The sequence below is a fragment of the Eucalyptus grandis genome, chromosome 3 (assembly GCF_016545825.1).
Source record: "Eucalyptus grandis isolate ANBG69807.140 chromosome 3, ASM1654582v1, whole genome shotgun sequence".
Taxonomy (NCBI): domain Eukaryota; kingdom Viridiplantae; phylum Streptophyta; class Magnoliopsida; order Myrtales; family Myrtaceae; genus Eucalyptus; species Eucalyptus grandis.
Genome location: NC_052614.1, coordinates 51,984,135 through 52,002,448, shown reverse-complemented (window position 1 = coordinate 52,002,448; position 18,314 = coordinate 51,984,135). Strand labels below are relative to the sequence as shown.

The window sequence follows — 18,314 nt, the reverse complement described above, 5'->3', positions numbered from 1 at the left end:
GACCAGTGTGTTTGGAAGAAAAATGGAGACAAAAAGAGCTAGGAAAGACATAGTGATGGCCCAAATTAGTGTCAGTGGATTTGATCAAAATGTGACAGCAAAGGAGTTGGTGAAATATTTGGAAAATACAGTTGGCCCTATCAGGAGGTGTAGATTGAAAACTTCCTGGACGCCCCCAGATTCTTATCCAGATTTTGAGGTCACGAGGTTTGATACCATGCATTTAGTGAATGAATATAGAAAGGTGGAGCCACATGCTTTTGTGCACTTTGCTTTGCCTGAAGCTGCAACCTCAGCTCATGAGCTTTCACTGCACAATGGGCTCTTTTTGAACAATAAACGGTTGAAAGTCAGCCTGGGACCTGAGAATCCATTCCATGCAAATCAGAGGAGGACTACCACTCCTTTTAAGTTGCCTGAAGTGTGCCTAGAGATAGGAAACTTGATTGCACCGAAGGAGTTTCTGGTAGGGTGGAGAGGACCCTCATCTGGGGTTGATTTTTTTGTTGATCCTTTTGATAGTAAGTGCAGGTTCTGCTTCACCAGGAAAACAGCGCTTTCTTTCAAGGACCTGTCCTTCTATGCTGTGATAAATTGTGAATTTAAGATGGAGTTCTTGGTGAGCGATATCATTGAGATCAGTCAGTACAGAGAGATGTCGTCTATTGTTATATTCTTGCAGCTGGGTTCAGCTCCTCGTGTGTATTATAGAACTGCTGATGATGACATGGAAATACCAGTTTCACTTGACCTGTTGGATGATCAAGATCCTTGGATTCGAACTACAGATTTCACAGTTAGTGGGGCTATCGGTCGGTGTAATACCTACAGAGTGTCAGTTCCGCCACACCATGGACTGAAGTTGAAGAAGGCCATGGATTACCTTAGGGGACAAAGGGTGCAGGAATGCTCCCCTAGACGGTTCCTGAAGATCCAGGATGAGCCTAATTTTGGGAGGCCTATGTTTGATGCCTTCTTCTCTATTCATCAGGAGGGGATACCTTTCGATGTCATGTTCCTGTTGAATGCTGTCATCCACAAGAACGTGTTCAACCAACACCAGCTATCAGAGAGTTTCTATGGACTACTGAAAAGTCAACCAAAGGAGGTGAACATTGCAGCACTAAAGCACATTTGCTCTTTCAAACGCCCAGTCTTGGATGCAGACAAGAGGCTGAAACTTGTTCAAGAATGGCTGCTGAAGAATCCCATACTTGTTAAAAACCAGAAAGAGTTGAACGACATTGTTGAAATAAGGAGGCTCATTGTAACTCCAACCAAAGCACATTGTCTTCCACCTGAAGTGGAGCTATCCAACAGGGTGCTCCGGCACTATAAGGATGTTGCTGACAGGTTCTTGAGGGTGACCTTTATGGACGAAGGCCTGGAGATGATCAATGCTAATGTCCTCAAATATTATGTTGCACCCATCTTAAAGGATATCAAGTCGGTCTCCTTTTCCCAGAAGACCACAATTTTTAAAAGGGTGAGGACGATAGTGATGGATGGGTTTTCTCTTTGTGGCCGGAGATACTCGTTTCTGGCTTTCTCACCAAACCAACTTAGGGACCAGTCCGCTTGGTTTTTTGCTGAGGACGAAGACATTGATGTGAAAAAGATCTGGGCGTGGATGGGAAAGTTCAATAACAGGAACGTTGCAAAATATACTGCTCGGATGGGACAGTGCTTCTCATCCACATATGCGACTGTGGAAGTTCCGCGAAAGGAAGTACATCATGATCTTCCAGATATTGAGAGGAATGGCTATTGTTTCTCTGATGGAATTGGCATGATAACACCTGATCTTGCCAGGGAAGTAGCAGAGAAGCTGAAACTGGAACTCAACACACCTGCTGCATATCAGATTCGTTATGCCGGTTACAAGGGCGTAGTAGCCTGCTGGCCAAGGAAAGGTGATGATGGTATTCGACTGTCTTTGAGCCGTAGTATGAACAAATTCCGGTCGAACCACACCACCCTGGAAATATGTTCCTGGACCACATTTCAGCCTGGCTTTCTGAATAGGCAGATTGTGACATTGCTTTCAGCATTGAAGGTGCCAGATGAGGTATTCTGGGACATGCAGGAAAAAATGGTTTTCAAAATAAACCAGATGCTTGTGGATTCAGATGTGGCATTTGATGTCCTTACATCTTCCTGTGCCCAGCAGGGAAACACTGCGGCAATAATGTTGAGTGCTGGTTTTAGGCCCCAGTCAGAACCTCATTTGAAAGGGATGCTCATCTGCATACAAGCAGCACAACTGTGGGCCCTCAAGGAAAAGGCTAGAATATTTGTTCCCTCTGGGAGGTGGTTGATGGGCTGTTTGGATGAGCTAGGAGTTCTTGAACAAGGTCAGTGCTTTATTCAAGTGTCTAGTCCAGCCTTGGAGAACTGCTTCATAAAACACGGCTCCAGATTTTCTGAGACTAAAAAGAACCGACAAGTGATCAATGGGTGCATTGTAGTAGCCAAAAATCCATGTCTACACCCTGGCGATATAAGGATTCTGGAAGCAGTCGATGCTCCAGAGCTACACCATCTGTATGATTGTCTTGTTTTTCCTCAAAATGGGGAGAGGCTTCACACAAATGAAGCTTCAGGGAGTGACCTTGATGGGGACCTCTACTTTGTCACGTGGGAAGAAAATCTCATTCCACCTAGTAAGAAGAGCTGGACTCCCATGCAGTATGATTCTGGAGAAGAGAAAAAGCTGCCCCATGATGTTACCCAGAAGGTAATTGTCATTTAGATGTGGTATTTGACAAGCATTTAGAGTTGGTAAGATAGGAACAGCTTAAGTATAGGAATTATGGGCCTTGGCATTTGATTTATACTCCTGCCAGTGACAGTTATTTTGATTATGCTTAAATGACTCTCACAATGAATCTTGTGCATTTAGTTTTATTTTCGTTTTTAATAATTAGTGGAATGTTGGATCTTAAGGGGCTTATTGCAGTATCCTTCTTTAGAATAGATAGAATAAAGCACGAGTCTGTGTGCATGAACATTTTTTCAGTTACTGAGGTCATTTTCTTTTTGCCACCTTATCTGACCAGGTTCGATAGCGCCTGATAATATTTTTCCCTTTCTGGTTCATTTTCAGAAGATGCTTGTAATTTGGAAGTTTCCATTGGTTTGATCTGAGGAGTAGCAAAAGCGTCTTTAAAACTAATCTCCCATAAAATTTTCTTGGGACGCTGTAAACTTACTAGGACATGCACTCAGGATAGTTAAAGAGCATTAACATTTTGTGCCACTAGGCGATCAGATATGTAGTGAAGGATGTTTTAACTTCTTTATTAGCACTTGATAGGCCTGATCTCTAATTTTGCTGCTGAATGACCCTCACTTTCTATGTGGCTCAATTCCGCAGGACATCAAAGACTTCTTTGTTAAGCATGTTCTGAATGAGAACCTGGGGACAATCTGCAGTGCGCACATGGTTCATGCTGACCGTAGCGAACATGGGGCTCTGGATGAGAACTGCATTCTATTGGCCGAGTTGGCTGCCACTGCTGCTAATTTTCCAAAGACTGGAAAGCTTGTCACTATGCCTCGACATCTGAAACCAAAACAGTTCCCAGACTTTATTGGGACAGAGGAATTCCAAACCTACAAATCAACTAAAATCTTGGGCAGACTCTACCGCCAGATTAAAGATGCTTTTGATGAAGATTTGAATTCCTCTGAACCAAATTGCATCCCTAAGGATATTCCCTATGATAAAAGTATTGAGGTCCCGGGTGCTCCGAATTTCATTTATGAAGCATGGGACCATAAGTGCTCCTATGATGGGCAGCTGAGCGGGCTCCTGGGCCAGTACAACGTGAACAATGAAGTAGAGTTAGTGACTGGTCATGTTTGGTCCATGCCAAAGTATGCAAGCCGCAAGCAAAGGGAGCTGAAGGAGAGACTCAAGCACTCTTATACTGCATTAAGGAAAGAATTCCGAGAGAAATTCGAAATGTCGGATTCCTATTATGAGTTGTTGAGTGATGAAGAGAGGAATTTGCTGTATGAGCAAAAGGCATCAGCCTGGTACCAGGTTACCTACCATCCAAACTGGGTGAAAAAGTCAGTGGACTTGCATGAGCACGATGATGGAGGTACAAGTACCTTGAAGTTAAGCTTTGCTTGGATTGCTGCTGACTTCCTTGCTCGGATAAAGATTCGGAAGCAATATGGTAGGAACCTTGACTCAGCCAAGCCCATCAACTCTCTTTCCAAGTACATTGCAGACCGTATCTGAAAGTGGTGATTAGCTGTAAGATCCATGGTAAGGTGTTGGTCAAGAATTTTGTGGTTACAAGGCCACTCTGCCAATTGTAGTGGGTATCCATTTCATATTTCAAGTTGTTTGTTTTGTGAATTTATCGATTGCAAGGATTTGTGGAAATTAAGGACATTGGAACGAGCCTTTTGGAAAGCATATAGATATGGAAAATGTGCTGTGGATGGTTGAAAATGCAGTAGTCATAAGCTCTGTGAAATCAGTTGAACTCTGCTTTTGATGATTCAATCCCCAAATTTCTTGCAGATGAAGTTTGATGACATTGACGTTTCTTAATTTGCTCGAAGAAGCTTGCACAACTGGCTATACCTGTATTCACTTATTTTTAGATCAAAGCACGATGTTTTTAATTTGCTCGTCCTCAGCTCCGATTGTTTTTTGATCCGGCCGTCGATTCTCCGTAATCAAACATAGAATTATATTTCTAGTAAAGGAGGCCAAACGTCTTAATCTCAGTTGAAATTGCAAATGCTTGCACCCTGCATTGTTTCCACATGGAACACTATTCAAGAAAAAAGCATAAGGATATATCTTGCTCTCCGAGGCAAAAATTGTATCAGTCCATTTGTCTTTAGGTTGATCTCAAAACAGAGACATCCTAAGAAGCAAGATCGCAACAACGTTCTTAGCATTTTTAGTTTCAGTCACCTTGGTAGACTGTCAGCAGAGCAATACTATGAAGTTCCGCCAATCGGAGATGGATCAGATTTTGAACTCTCCAGTAGAATTCTTGTACGCACTTCGCGTGCTGATTACCTCATTGAAAACTTGCTGTCTGATCTGAAAATGGTTTCACTTTGTTTGTTATGTGAATTCACAGAAGTCTTGTGTCCTCAATGAAAAGGCAGTGATGTGAACTCTGAGGATCTCTTCAATGGAGTTCAAAGCTGGCGAGTCTCGTTGGCTTTGCAGGGTAAGCTCGAGTTCCCCGGAAATGAACGTTGGTTGCAGCCTTGCAGGCAATGCTAGAAGTCTCGGGTTGCAGAAAGCAATTCCAGAATCTCCAAAAACGTGGACTTACGAGCGTACCAGATCTCTTGGCCTGCTCTATTCTCGATACAAGATGACAGACCACGATTCAATCTTCCTCTTCTAGGTTCGGTCGTAAGCTTACGCGTGATCTTTGTATGCGCAAAGCAAGGGAGGAGCACTTAAGACGAGCAGACTGCGAATTCCGGTGGTCGAATTGAGGGCGTGCATGACGAATGATGTTGCATACGCAAGTTCGGTCAAGTTCAAAACCAAGAAGCTAAATTCGAGGTTTTACCGGGATGGATCTTATATAGCAATGGATGGCTTCTCTTTTTTTCTTTTTATGGGTGCAAATGTGTAGCTTTAGCTGTTTTCCTCTTACTAGGCTTCGATTATTAGTAGAAAGAGGTTTGTTTCGTGAAGCATAAATAATTTGAAAAATATTTTCTTTCAAATGATTGATTGTACTGCTTGAAATAACTAATCAATGAAAAAAATTTCATTACCAACAATAATTTATGTTTAAACATATTCGTATTTGATGAAAATATTTTTCAAATTATTTATTTCTCGTGAGATAAATGACTCCTAAGTCTAAAATTCTAGTCAAGTTTTAAGATGATATTCGAATCGCAATCCAAATGAAGTGCACAAAAACCTGCCATTTATTATATAGGTCAATAAACCGATACACTTATGGTGAATTTATTCTAAATTAATTTTTTGACCATCAAAAACTCTAAATTAGTATATTTGTGACAAATTTACCCTTCGTTAATCTTTATTAAATTTTACCATCAAATTATTGAGTTGAATAACATGTGATAGTTGACTAATGTACCAATTTAGAATTTTACCATCAATTTGTCACAAATACACTCAGTTGTGATTTTTCATGTTATTAATCTAATTTAGTGAAACTTTACCCAAAAAAAAAAAAAAAAATATAATTTAGTGGAAAATAACGAAGAACAAATTTATTACAAATGTAGGTTTGAGATTTTTGGTTTGTCACAAATAACTAGGCTCGAATCATTTTCATTCATTTATTGGCTTCTAACACCCTCTTTTATTTTGAATTGATAATATTATTCCTTACAAATCTCATTCTTAATTTAAAATTATTTGTGACACCCTTTTTTATATTGAATTAACAATATTATCCCTTGCATATCCCATCCTTGATTTAAAATTATTTCTTACCTTTTTTTCCTTCTTCTTTTTCAATTTCACTATAAAAAAAAAAAAATAATCTATCCACATCCCTATCAAATAATTTTTTTTCACCCTAACTGCTTCTTCCGCACCCATTACATTTCAACATTTTTTTATGCTTGTCTTCTTTTAAATTTATTTCTCCATTATTATAATTTAAGCAAGTACTAATCATATATTAGAGTAAAAAAGTGTTAATTTTATCCACAAATTATTTACTTTATTTCCTTAGAATATTCTCATGATTGTGATTTTTCGACTTCAAATTTTAGTACAAAATTACAATAATTTACTCAAAAATTGAATATTGTAGTTGATGTATGCATTATACATGATTTATTCAAAGGTTATCCTCTCACTTGTGCTTAAGTTTTTTTAAAATAATATTTTCCTAGTAAAAAAATACAAATATTAACAAAATAATTATTCTTTTATTAGAAACACAATGATCAGTTAATTATCTACCAAATAAAATATTTTTCAGAGAAGAAGTAAGCAAATTTTGTTTCACATGAGAAAGAAAAAAACAACCAAAAAAGAGAAAAAAAAAAAAAAGGCAAGCATTAGCCTTAAATCAAGAGTAGGCCTCATATTTAACCTTAATAATTATTGTTTGTCAAGAGCATGGTAATTTTGTATCTAGTAAAATTAAAACAAAAGAAAAAAGAAGAAAAAATGTAAGAAATATCTTTAAATCAAGAGTAGAACCTGTAAGGAATAGTGTAGTGATTTCAATCTAAATTGGGGTGTGTGAGCCATAAGTAATCAATGAAAAATATTTTCATTATTGACAATAATTTATATTTAAACATTTTCATAAATTTGGTGAAAAAATTTCTTTTTAGTTTATTCATTTTTATATCGATACAAGCGATCGTTTGCTGCGAGATAAATGAAACCTCAATCTCGAATCTAATAAAGTTTGAAGATGATATCCGAAATGCAATCTAAATGGAGCGAACAAAACCTGCCATTTATTATATCTTCTCTCCATATAACATTTACTCTAGATATCGAATCTAATTGAGGATTGGGAGAGAGGGATTTGGGTTTTTACTTTGGTGTTATTGGGCGAAATGTTTTATCCTAGTATTGTGGTTAATCAAGCTCTATTTTTGGATCACGCGCCACATCGGATTTCAAATACATTCAAAATTTTAAGATTTCCTACTAAATGAGACCACGGATAAGGGCGGGCAATTTGATATATCCCGTCCTGGTTGCCATCCTTGATAATAATGGCGGGATCTAAGCCGGATAAAATTAATTTAAATTTTTATTGCCGCGATAGCAACAACCTAATGAAAGCATGTAACCTTTTTTGGTATGTGGGTATATATACAAGTTTTCCATTCATTATTCCCTCACACAACACTCAACACACCCTCACACATTCTCTCATTCTCGATCTCGCTCTAGGCTCTTTCTCTTCGATCAGCAACGCCCGAAGCACGGCTTGGAGGTAATTATCCATCTTTGATCCTTCTCCATTTTTATTTTTATTTTTATTTTTTAATGCCCAACACATTTTGAATGAGCCTTGCGTCGGTTATCTTTGATGTGTAGTTTGGTGCAAAATATAGTTTTGTTCTGAACATTTTAGGACATCGTGTTTTTTTTTTTTTTTTGGGGGGGAGGGACATATCTTTTCCTTTAGAATTTGAAAAGGATGAAATTCCTACAAAAATAGAGACCCTATTTCAGCCTAAATCAAAGCAAGAGTTTGCCTTAAAATCATAAATTAAATTCGGTATGAGCAACTATAACCTAAAACTACAACACTAACCGAGTTAAAGTAGTAATTAGAAAATTAGTTATCAGAACTGGAAAAAAGAGTGGAGGACCTGTTGTTCATTGTATGGTCAGATCTTGTGTTTAGGTCTTCGGCCTGCCTCGTATTTTTAAATTTAACCTTTTCTTTGATCTTTTAAATTAAAAATCATACTCTTGTGCGTTTATTTCAATTGGAAAAATGAGAAACCGTGCAAGGAATTTTTAATTTTGAGTTAATACCCTAAAAAAACCTAAACCGGTATACCTATGACAAATTTATCTCAAACTAATTTTTTGACCACAAAAAACTCCAAACTGATATATTTTTAATAAATTTACTCTAAATTGATACACTTATGACAAATTTACCTTATATTAGTTTTCATTAAATTTTACTATCAAATTGCTAAGTTTGGTGACATGTGACAGTGGATTAGTATACTAGTTTGGGATTTTACTATATATTTGTCACAATTGTATTATTTTTGTGGTTTTTTTTATGTTATTAATCTAATTTAACAAATGGTATATTATACTAGTTTGGGATTTGTGGTGATTAAACAAATTGGTTTAGGGTAAATTTTTTAAAAGTGTACCAATTTAAGATTTTTGTGGTCACTTGAGATAAATTTGTCACAAATATACCAGTTTTAGGTTTTTCGTGGTCAAAAAATTAGTTTTGGGTAAATTTATTGCAGATGTACTAGTTTAGGATTTTTCAGAATATTTACCTTTAATTTTTTTACGAGAAGGTTCTAGGTAAGTCTAGATTTGGTCAAACAGAGTGCCTTGTAAACACGGGAAGTCAATGGATTTTTCATAGATGGAATGATAGCAAAGACAGATTGTCATTCGCATAATGTTACTAATTTTAGGTTTTCGAAAAGTTATCAATTTCATCCGTCAAAATAGTAGTTTGTCATAAACGTAAGAAGAAATACAATAAAGAACATGGAGATGGAGATAAGGCACAATAGGAAATAGCAAAAAACATAATACAAATTTAATTAAATGAATCACGTTAAAAAAAATGACAATTAGTATTTTTTTTATCCTACTCTACTCTTACTCAAACTTTCATTCTCAAACTTTTGCTTACCGCATCTCATTACATAGCATAAGAGTCGAAATCTACACTTGAATTTGAATCGTCTCCAACCCCAACCTCAAAGAAAATGGGAATTCAAACTCCCTATCTCATTCTTCTCACGTGGAAATGATAAAAACCCAAGTGGTTACAATTAGCAGTATCTAGAATCAATTAAAGCCAAAGAAAATAAGAGATAGCTTTGACTAGGGAAAAACTGGAACTACAAAAATAATAGAACATAAAAGTATGTAAAAGAACACTAAAACATTCGAACCATGGCTACACAAGAATTAGAAACAATTTAGCGATCAACATCGAAGCCAATGTTAACTACATCGACATTTGAAATCAATGTTAGATTTCAATTACAAAATAATAGATCTTTCCATTAGTTACTCCATCTATGCATTTCACCACTCCATAAAAAATTCTCACCACCCCTACCATACTCCAGCTCGATAGTTTCGAGGATTATTTCATGTTTGGACCATCTACTTGAGCTCTTTTTTCTTCTTTTTTTTATGGGCCACACTCATGGTATCAGTACCCCCTTATATGAGAGAAGCAATAAGGTAATGAAAACCCCAATGCAAAGGAAAAGATGAAGCAGGAAAAGTTGGAAGGGAATGTGTGTATGTGTATATATATAAAAGAAAAAAAAGAAAGGGAAAGAAAAGAGAATCTTCTTGTTTTGGCCTTGCAATGCAAGACAAGACCTTCTCAGGGAGGTTGTCTTAAGCTCAAAAAGGAGGTTACCAAGCGCGTCTTCTCAAGGAAGATGCCAAGCACTCCACGAGGAAGCTGTGGACTCCAACAAGTTACCGAACAAACATTCTCCCTCCATCTAACTATCGTTGCTCTTTGGATTTTTACCCCGTACTTTCTCCCGCGACTTCTGATCTGGTCCTTAAACCAATCTTTCGTCGCAATCCCGTCCCGCGTTCCGTCCAAATGCCCATGAAAAATGCCGGCTACCGCGGAGACAAGCATGCGGCAACGATGTGGTATATGCAAATAGAGAGTCTAAGGAAAGTAACAGAACTTGTCCTTGTGTTGTGTGCCTATTCAATTCAGGTCCCTGAACTTTTCTTCGGTCTTGAATTCGGGGCATATTTATTTCCCATCCAAATGCAAAGGAAAATAATTTGGACTAAGTGCTAAAGATTGACATATGGCGCCGAGACATTAGAATTAGTGCAAAAATCGAACCGATTCTTCATATATGATCACCACATGAGTATTACCCTCGAGAGATTAGACAGGAAATATGTGAAATTTGTCTGTGAAATTGTGATTAGAGATTAGTTGGGGGGCCAAATCTATCATAAGATGAAAGTAGGGTGACCAAAAATTGAATAGAAGCACCTTTTTTGGGGGGGGGGCTTCTTCTCTCTCTCGTTTCATTCCTGGCGTGCCTATATATTCTCTCTCCTTTCGTCTTTCCCTCTCTCAAAGCTCACTCTCTCTCTCTCTCTCTCTCGCATACACGCTCATCAGCTCTCTTTGAGTGTCTGCGTGGCCGATCGATCTTCCAGTGGATCGGTTCGGCCACCACGGAGACGCGATCCCCCAGGTAATAACTGTAATTCAGCTCCTCATTTGCTGCAAATCGATCGCTTTGCTCAGTAGGCCGATTCGAGGGGGGCACGCGCAGGGACCAGCTCTGCGAGTTCGGTCCGAAAGCAATGTCTTTTTGCATTCGGCGCTGCTTTTGCAGTTCTGGGTCGTCCTCCGATCGTCCGTTCGGGCCGTTCGTCCTCGCCTTTCGACGGACATTGTGCCGTTCTTGTGTGTGTGTGTGTGTGTGTGTGTGTGTGGTTTTTTTTTTTTTTTTTTCGCGCGGTAGCTGTAACCACGGTGTATTTTTGGATGCTTCGGGTAAAGGGTTGAGGGCGGATAAGACATTTATCAGTTTCGTTTGGCTTGTGTATATTTAGCTGCTTTTTGTTCTGTGGGTGCCTGAAAGATAATTGAACCTTGAAAGATGTTAGCGTTGATCAGGAAAATAAAGGGAAGATAGCTCAACGAGTACGCTTATTTTGGGTTAGAGAAATGAAGTTTCTCATTGTCATTTACTTGCTGCTATTGGGGTGGGTGGTTTGGTCTTTATCGTGGTGTGCTATAGATATGAAATTGAGAAGAGAAGTTTCTTGTGGCTCGGAAGAGTTGGGCTTTGTCCTTTGGTTGCTGCAGAAAGGATTTGATCATCAATAGGACGCTGGGGATATATCTTAGACAATCTCCTTACTTACATGTTCTATTTTCCCATTTCTGTGCATCGTTTTTACTAGTGAAAGCTACCGTTCTGTTTTACGTTGTTCTATTCTGTGAACTTGTCTTTTCTGCTTGATATACTAGCTGGTCAACGTAGTTACCATCATTCATGCCTCACCTGAATATGGTTTGGTTTTATTAGATATGATACCTTATATTTCTTTTGAGCTAAGAACCTCACTATGGTAGACATGAACCTCTCTATGGTAGACATGTTATGGAACTTACATCTTTTGATGTTTTGCATTTATTCTTTATTAGTTCACTGCAAAGACGTCATTCTTTTACCTATTTTTCCTGTCAAATTGGAGCAGGGTATGGGTTTCATTCTTGAGTTTGAGAAAAAATTTCCATGAATAACATTGTTTGAGAAAGAGATTTGGTTGGGATTTTGATACTGTTGCAGGTGATAATAGAGCAACATCCATAGTTATTTTTCAAGAACGTTGTGTTTGGAGAAAAATGGAGTCAAAAGGAGCTGGGAAGGACACAGTGGTGACTCAAATTGGTGTCGGTGGATTTGATCCAAATGTGACAGCAAAAGAGCTGGTGGAGTATTTGGAAGATACAGTTGGCCTTATCTGGAGGTGCAGATTGAAAACTTCCTGGACGCCCCCAGAGTCTTATCCGGACTTTGAGGTGACAAGTTTTGACACCATCCAGATAGTGGATGAGTATAGAAAGGTGGAGCCGCATGCTTTTGTGCACTTTGCTTTGCCTGAAGCTGCATCTTCAGCTTATGAACTTTCACAGAACAATGGGCTCTTTTTGAACAATAAACCATTGAAAGTCAACCTGGGACCTGAGAATCCATTCCATATGAATCAAAGGAGGAGGACTACCACTCCTTATAAGTTGCCTGAAGTGTGCCTAGAGATAGGAACCTTGATTACGCCGGAAGAGTTTCTGGTGGCGTGGAGAGGACCCTCATCTGGGGTTGAATTTTTGTTGATCCTTTTGATAGTAAGTGCAGGTTCTGCTTCACCAGGAAAACGGCGTTTTCTTTCAAGGACCTGTCCTTCTATGCTGTGATAAATTGTGATTTTAAGATGGAGTTCTTGGTGAGGGATATCAATGAGATCAAACAGTACAGAGAAATTTCGTCAATTGTTGTACTCTTGCAGCTGGCCTCACCTCCTCATGTGTCTTATAGAACTGCTGATGACAATGTGGAAGTCTCGGTTCCATTTGACTTGTTGGATGATGAAGATCCTTGGATTCGAACTACAGATTTAACAGCTAGTGGGGCTGTCGGTCGATGTAATACCTACAGAGTGTCGGTTCCGCCACGCCATGGACCGAAGTTGAAGAAGGCCATGGATTATCTTAGGGAACGAAGAGTGCAGGAATCCTCCCCTAGACGGCCCCTGAAGATCCGGGATGAGCCTAATTTTGGGAGGCTAATGGAAGACACCTTTTTCTCTATTCATCAAGAGGGGATACATTTTGATATCATGTTCTTGCTGAATGCCGTCATTCACAAGAATGTGTTCAGCCAACACCAGCTATCAGAGAGGTTTTTTGAGTTACTGAAAAGCCAACCAAAGGAGGTGAACATTGCAGCACTAAAGCACATTTGCTCTTACAAACGTCCGGTCTTCGATGCATACAAGAGACTGAAACTTGTCCAAGAATGGCTGCTTAAGAATCCCAAACTTGTTAAAAACCAGAAAGAGTTGAACGACATCATTGAGATAAGGAGGCTCGTTGTAACTCCAACCAAAGCGCATTGTCTTCCACCTGAATTGGAGCTATCCAACAGGGTGCTCCGGCAATATAAGGATGTTGCTGACAGGTTCTTGAGGGTGACCTTTATGGATGAAGGCCAGGAGACAATGAATGCTAATGTCCTCAACTATTATGTTGCACCCATCTTAAAGGATATGAAGTCAGTCTCCTTTTCCCAGAAGACTAAAATTTTTAAAAGGGTGAGGATGATAATGACAGATGGGTTTTATCTTTGCGGCCGGAAATACTCATTTCTGGCTTTCTCATCAAACCAACTAAGGGACCGGTCCGCTTGGTTTTTTGCTGAGGACAAAGCAATTAATGTGAACAAGATCAGGGCATGGATGGGAAAGTTCAATAACAGGAATGTTGCAAAATGTACTGCTCGGATGGGACAGTGCTTCTCATCCACATACGCAACTGTGGAAGTTCCACGAAAGGAAGTACATCATGATCTTCCAGATATTGAGAGGAATGGCTATTGTTTCTCTGATGGAATTGGCACGATAACACCTGATCTTGCCAGGGAAGTAGCAGAGAAGCTGAAACTGGAACTCAACACACCTTCTGCATATCAGATTCGTTATGCCGGTTACAAGGGCGTAGTCGCCTGCTGGCCTAGCAAGGGTGATGGGATTCGACTTTCTTTGAGGCGTAGTATGAACAAATTCCTTTCGAACCACACTATCCTGGAAATATGTTCCTGGACCAGGTTTCAGCCTGGCTTTTTAAATAGGCAGATTGTGACATTGCTTTCAGCATTGAAGGTTCCAGATGAGATATTCTGGGACATGCAGGAAAAAATGGTTTACAAATTAAACCAGATGCTTGTTGACTCAGAAGTTGCATTTGATGTCCTTACATCCTCCTGTGCCGAGCAGGGAAACATTGCTGCAATAATGTTGAGTGCTGGTTTTAGGCCCCAGTCAGAACCTCATTTAAGAGGCATGCTCATGTGCATACGAGCAGCACAACTGTGGGACCTTAGGGAAAAGGCTAGAATCTTCGTTCCCTCTGGGAGGTGGCTGATGGGCTGTTTGGATGAGGGAGGAGTTCTTGAACAAGGTCAGTGCTTTATTCAAGTGTCTAGTCCAGCCCTGGAGAACTGCTTCATAAAACATGGCTTGAGATTTTCTGAGACTAAAAAGAACCGACAAGTGATTAAAGGGTACGTTGTAGTAGCCAAAAATCCATGTCTACACCCTGGCGATGTAAGGATTCTGGAAGCAGTTGATGCTCCAGATTTACACCATTTGTATGATTGTCTTGTTTTTCCTCAGAAGGGGGAAAGGCCTCACACAAATGAAGCTTCAGGAAGTGACCTTGATGGGGACCTGTACTTTGTCACGTGGGAAGAAGATCTCATTCCACCGAGTAAGAAGAGCTGGACTCCCATGGATTATGATTCTGCGGAAGAGCAAAAGCTGCCCCGTGATGTTACCCAGAAGGTGACTGTCATTTAACTCTGGTATTTCACAAGCATTTAGGCTTAGTGACAGTGAATTTTGTTATGCTTAAATTAACATAAATGGTGACTCTTGCAATGCATCTTTTCCATTTAATTTTATTTTATTTTCTTATATTTTGGTGGAATATTGGATCTTAAGTGGCTTGTTGCAATGGCCTTCATAAGGATAGATCAAATAAAGCACGAGGCTGTGTGCATGAACATTTTTTTGCTTATGTGATGTTTTTGTAGGAGTTCTCCCATCGTTCTAAAAGATTAAGTTGTTAGATAAAAACGTTGTTTATTAATTAAATATTCTTATGCTCCCTTTCATGCTTAGTCTGGTCTTTTTGCCTACTAAACATGGAAATTTGATTGGGGAGGTAAATGGGACCTGTAAAGATTCGAACTCAGGACCTGCAGCTCTAATACCATGTGAGAGTTTGATAGGACCATTGCCAATTGTTCTAAAAGCTTAAGCTATTAGATGAAGACATAGTTTATCATTTGAATATTTTAACAGCTTACTGTAGTAATTTTCTTTCTGCCACCTTTTATCTGTCCAAGTTTGATAGTGCCTGATAGATGTTCCCCCTTTCTAGTTCATTTTCATAACATGCTTGTAATTTGGAAGTTCCTGTTGGTTTAATCTAAGGCGTAGCAAAAGTATTATTAAAACCCATCGCCCAATTAATTTTCTTTGGACACTATAAACTTACTACAGCATGCACTCAGCATAGAGCATTAACATTTTGGGCCACTAGGTAGTCAGATATATCGTGACAGATGTTTAAAGTTCTTTGTTAGCACTTGATAGGCCTAATCTGTAAGTTTGCTGCAGAAAGACTCCCACTTTCTCATAATGTGGCTCAATTCCACAGGATATCATAGACTTCTTTGTTAAGCACATTGTGAGTGAGAGCCTGGGGACAATCTGCAATGCGCACGTGGTTCATGCGGATCGTAGCGAACATGGGGCTCTGGATGAGAACTGCATTCATTTGGCTGAGTTGGCTGCCACTGCTGTTGATTTTCCCAAGACTGGAAAGCTTGTCACTATGCCTCGCCATCTGAAACCAAAACAGTACCCGGACTTCATGGGGAAAGCAGAACACCAAACCTACAAATCAACTAAAATCTTGGGTAGACTCTACCGTCAGATTAAAGATGCTTGTGATGAGGATTTGAATTCCTCTGAACTGAGCCTCCCTAAGGATGTTCCCTATGATACAAGTCTGGAGGTTCCGGGTGCTGCAGATTTCATTTCCAAAGCTTGGGACCATAAGTGCTCCTATGATGGGCAGCTGAGCGGGCTTCTGGGCCAGTACAAAGTGAACAATGAAGAAGAGTTGGTGACCGGACATGTTTGGTCCATGCCAAAGTATGCAAGCCGCAAGCAAGGGGAATTGAAGGAGAAACTCAAGTACTCTTACACTGCATTAAGGAAAGAATTTCGAGAAATATTCGAAAGGTTGGATTCAGATTCCGAGTCATTGAGTGATGAAGAGAGGAATTTGCTGTATGAGCGAAAGGCATCAGCTTGGTACCAGGTCACCTACCATTCAGATTGGGTGAAGAAGTCGGTGGACTTGCGTCAGGACGATGACGGAGGTACAAGCGCCTTGATGTTAAGCTTTGCTTGGATTGCCACTGACTTCCTCGCTCGGATAAAGATTCGGAACCAAAGAGGTGGGAATCTTGACTCGGCCAAGCCCATCAACTCTCTTTTCGAATATATTGCGGACCGTATCTAGCGATCGGCTACTTAAAATCCATCGCTGGGTCTTTGCCAAGGATTTTCTTGGTAGCAAGTCCACTCTGCCAATTATAGTGGGTATCTATTTTATATTTCAAATTGTTTGTACTGTGTTTTTATCAATTATGAAGCATTCTGGCGATTGAGGACAACCATTTTGGAGAGTGTATAGATATGTAAACTGTTCTCCCCATGGTTGAAAATGCAGTAGCCCTGAGCTCTTTGGAATCTGTTGACCTCTGATTTTGATCATTCATTCCCCGAATATCATGCAGATGAAGTTTGATGACACTATCTTAATCTGCTGAAAGAAGCTTGTACAAGTGGCTATACATGTATTCACATCTTATACTTGAGAGCATGACCCAACTCCCCTTCTTTCTCAGGGGAAAAAAGTTAAGAAGTGCTCTAGCTTCTTCATGAAAGTCCCCTTACGTAGTCTCTAAACGCATTAGATGCCTTAAGTTTCACTTTCCAAAACGTGAATCAATCGATTTGATCCTCAAGTACAAAGGATTTGCTAGAGCTGAAGTTTGGTTATTTCGGTGAATAACATCCAACATGTACCCACATTCTCGATATTGCATAATTATGCTTTTCTACTTGGACATTAAAGATCAAGATAAATTACGTGCAGCACACATTTTCACATCATCCTTTTTCGACATCTATTTAAGCCCCTCGCTTTTAAACATCCGTAATCACTTGATTATATACGTATGTATATCACATAGTACGAGGAGCCCAAAGACCAAGAACATATATATTAGTCGGGAAAATTATCCAACAAGTCATAAACATTTTTGCAATTTGCTGATTGAATCCATCTGGTTAATTTTTGTTGGAAATTATTGACGTAAATACTGATGAGACGGTCGGCGTTGATATTGATAATTTTTAGTAATTTTGTAATATTTCTCTTTTTGCTAATTCATTACTAGACGTCCTATATGGCACAACTGGAAATCATTGACATGGGCTCTGGCTATGGATAATGAAAAAAGGAAAAGGTGGAAGGAGAAAAAGAAATATTATAGAACAAAGAGAAGAGATATATAAAATAGGATTTTCTTATATGGCCATGAAAATAGAAAGAGCTTTCAAAACAAGACCTTCTCAAGGAAGTTAGCAAGCACTCCATATTAGGGGTGAGCATATTGGACCATCCAAACTGGGTATCATCCAAACCGAACCGAACCAACTAGTTTGGTCCATTTCCCGGAGGCATCGGTCTAGTTCCTAGTTCTATAAAAATGGAACCAGTAATTTTCGATCGGGTTCCTGATTTCGAAGGGGAAATAGACCAAACCAATTTCTTTTTTCAAATATTTATATATATACATATATATATATATATGTCAATTTCTTAAACATAGCAATAAACCCTAAAATAGTACCAACTCCAATGTTTTTTTAAAAAATTTATAATTTTTTTGCTAAGTAATTAGTTCTTACCGACCAAAAAAAAAAAAAAATTTAGTTCTCAATCCTAGGACCATTTGGTCCGATCCTCAATCCCAAAAATTGGGAATTGGTCCTCATGGTCCAATTCCCGGTCTTGGGTAGGACTAGACCGAGGACCAAGAATCGATCACCCCTACTCTGCACGAAAAATCGTGGATCCATACAAGTTATCAAATACGTCTATGCACTATCGTCACTATTCAATTTTGATCTCGATAATTTATCTCATGATTGATTGGATCCTTAAAAATTGACCTTTAATCACAATTCATTTCATATTATGTCCAATTATGCATGGAAA

General features: G+C 39.1%; 2 protein-coding genes across 2 annotated transcripts; both read left to right on the top strand.

Moving 5' to 3' along the window:
* Positions 1–4,423, top strand: LOC104437677 (RNA-dependent RNA polymerase 6). The gene is made up of 2 exons (XM_010050672.3): positions 1–2,737; positions 3,377–4,423. The coding sequence occupies exons 1-2, from the start codon at positions 23–25 to the stop codon at positions 4,250–4,252; spliced, it is 3,591 nt and encodes a 1,196-aa protein (XP_010048974.2). The 5' UTR covers positions 1–22; the 3' UTR covers positions 4,253–4,423.
* Positions 4,424–10,763: 6,340 nt separating this feature from the next.
* LOC104437676 (RNA-dependent RNA polymerase 6) lies at positions 10,764–16,779 on the top strand. The gene is given in 4 exon segments (XM_010050671.3): positions 10,764–10,917; positions 12,025–12,561; positions 12,564–14,794; positions 15,675–16,779. Coding segments are annotated over 3 exon segments (3,585 nt in total). The 5' UTR covers positions 10,764–10,917; positions 12,025–12,080; the 3' UTR covers positions 16,548–16,779.
* The last annotated feature ends 1,535 nt before the right edge of the window (positions 16,780–18,314 follow it).

Coding starts and splice junctions, on each gene's coding strand:
- LOC104437677 (XM_010050672.3), top strand. CDS start 23: ATGGAGACAAAAAGAGCTAGGAAAGACATAGTGATGGCCCAAATTAGT. Junction 2,738..3,376: donor CCCATGATGTTACCCAGAAG/GTAATTGTCATT, acceptor TCAATTCCGCAG/GACATCAAAGACTTCTTTGT.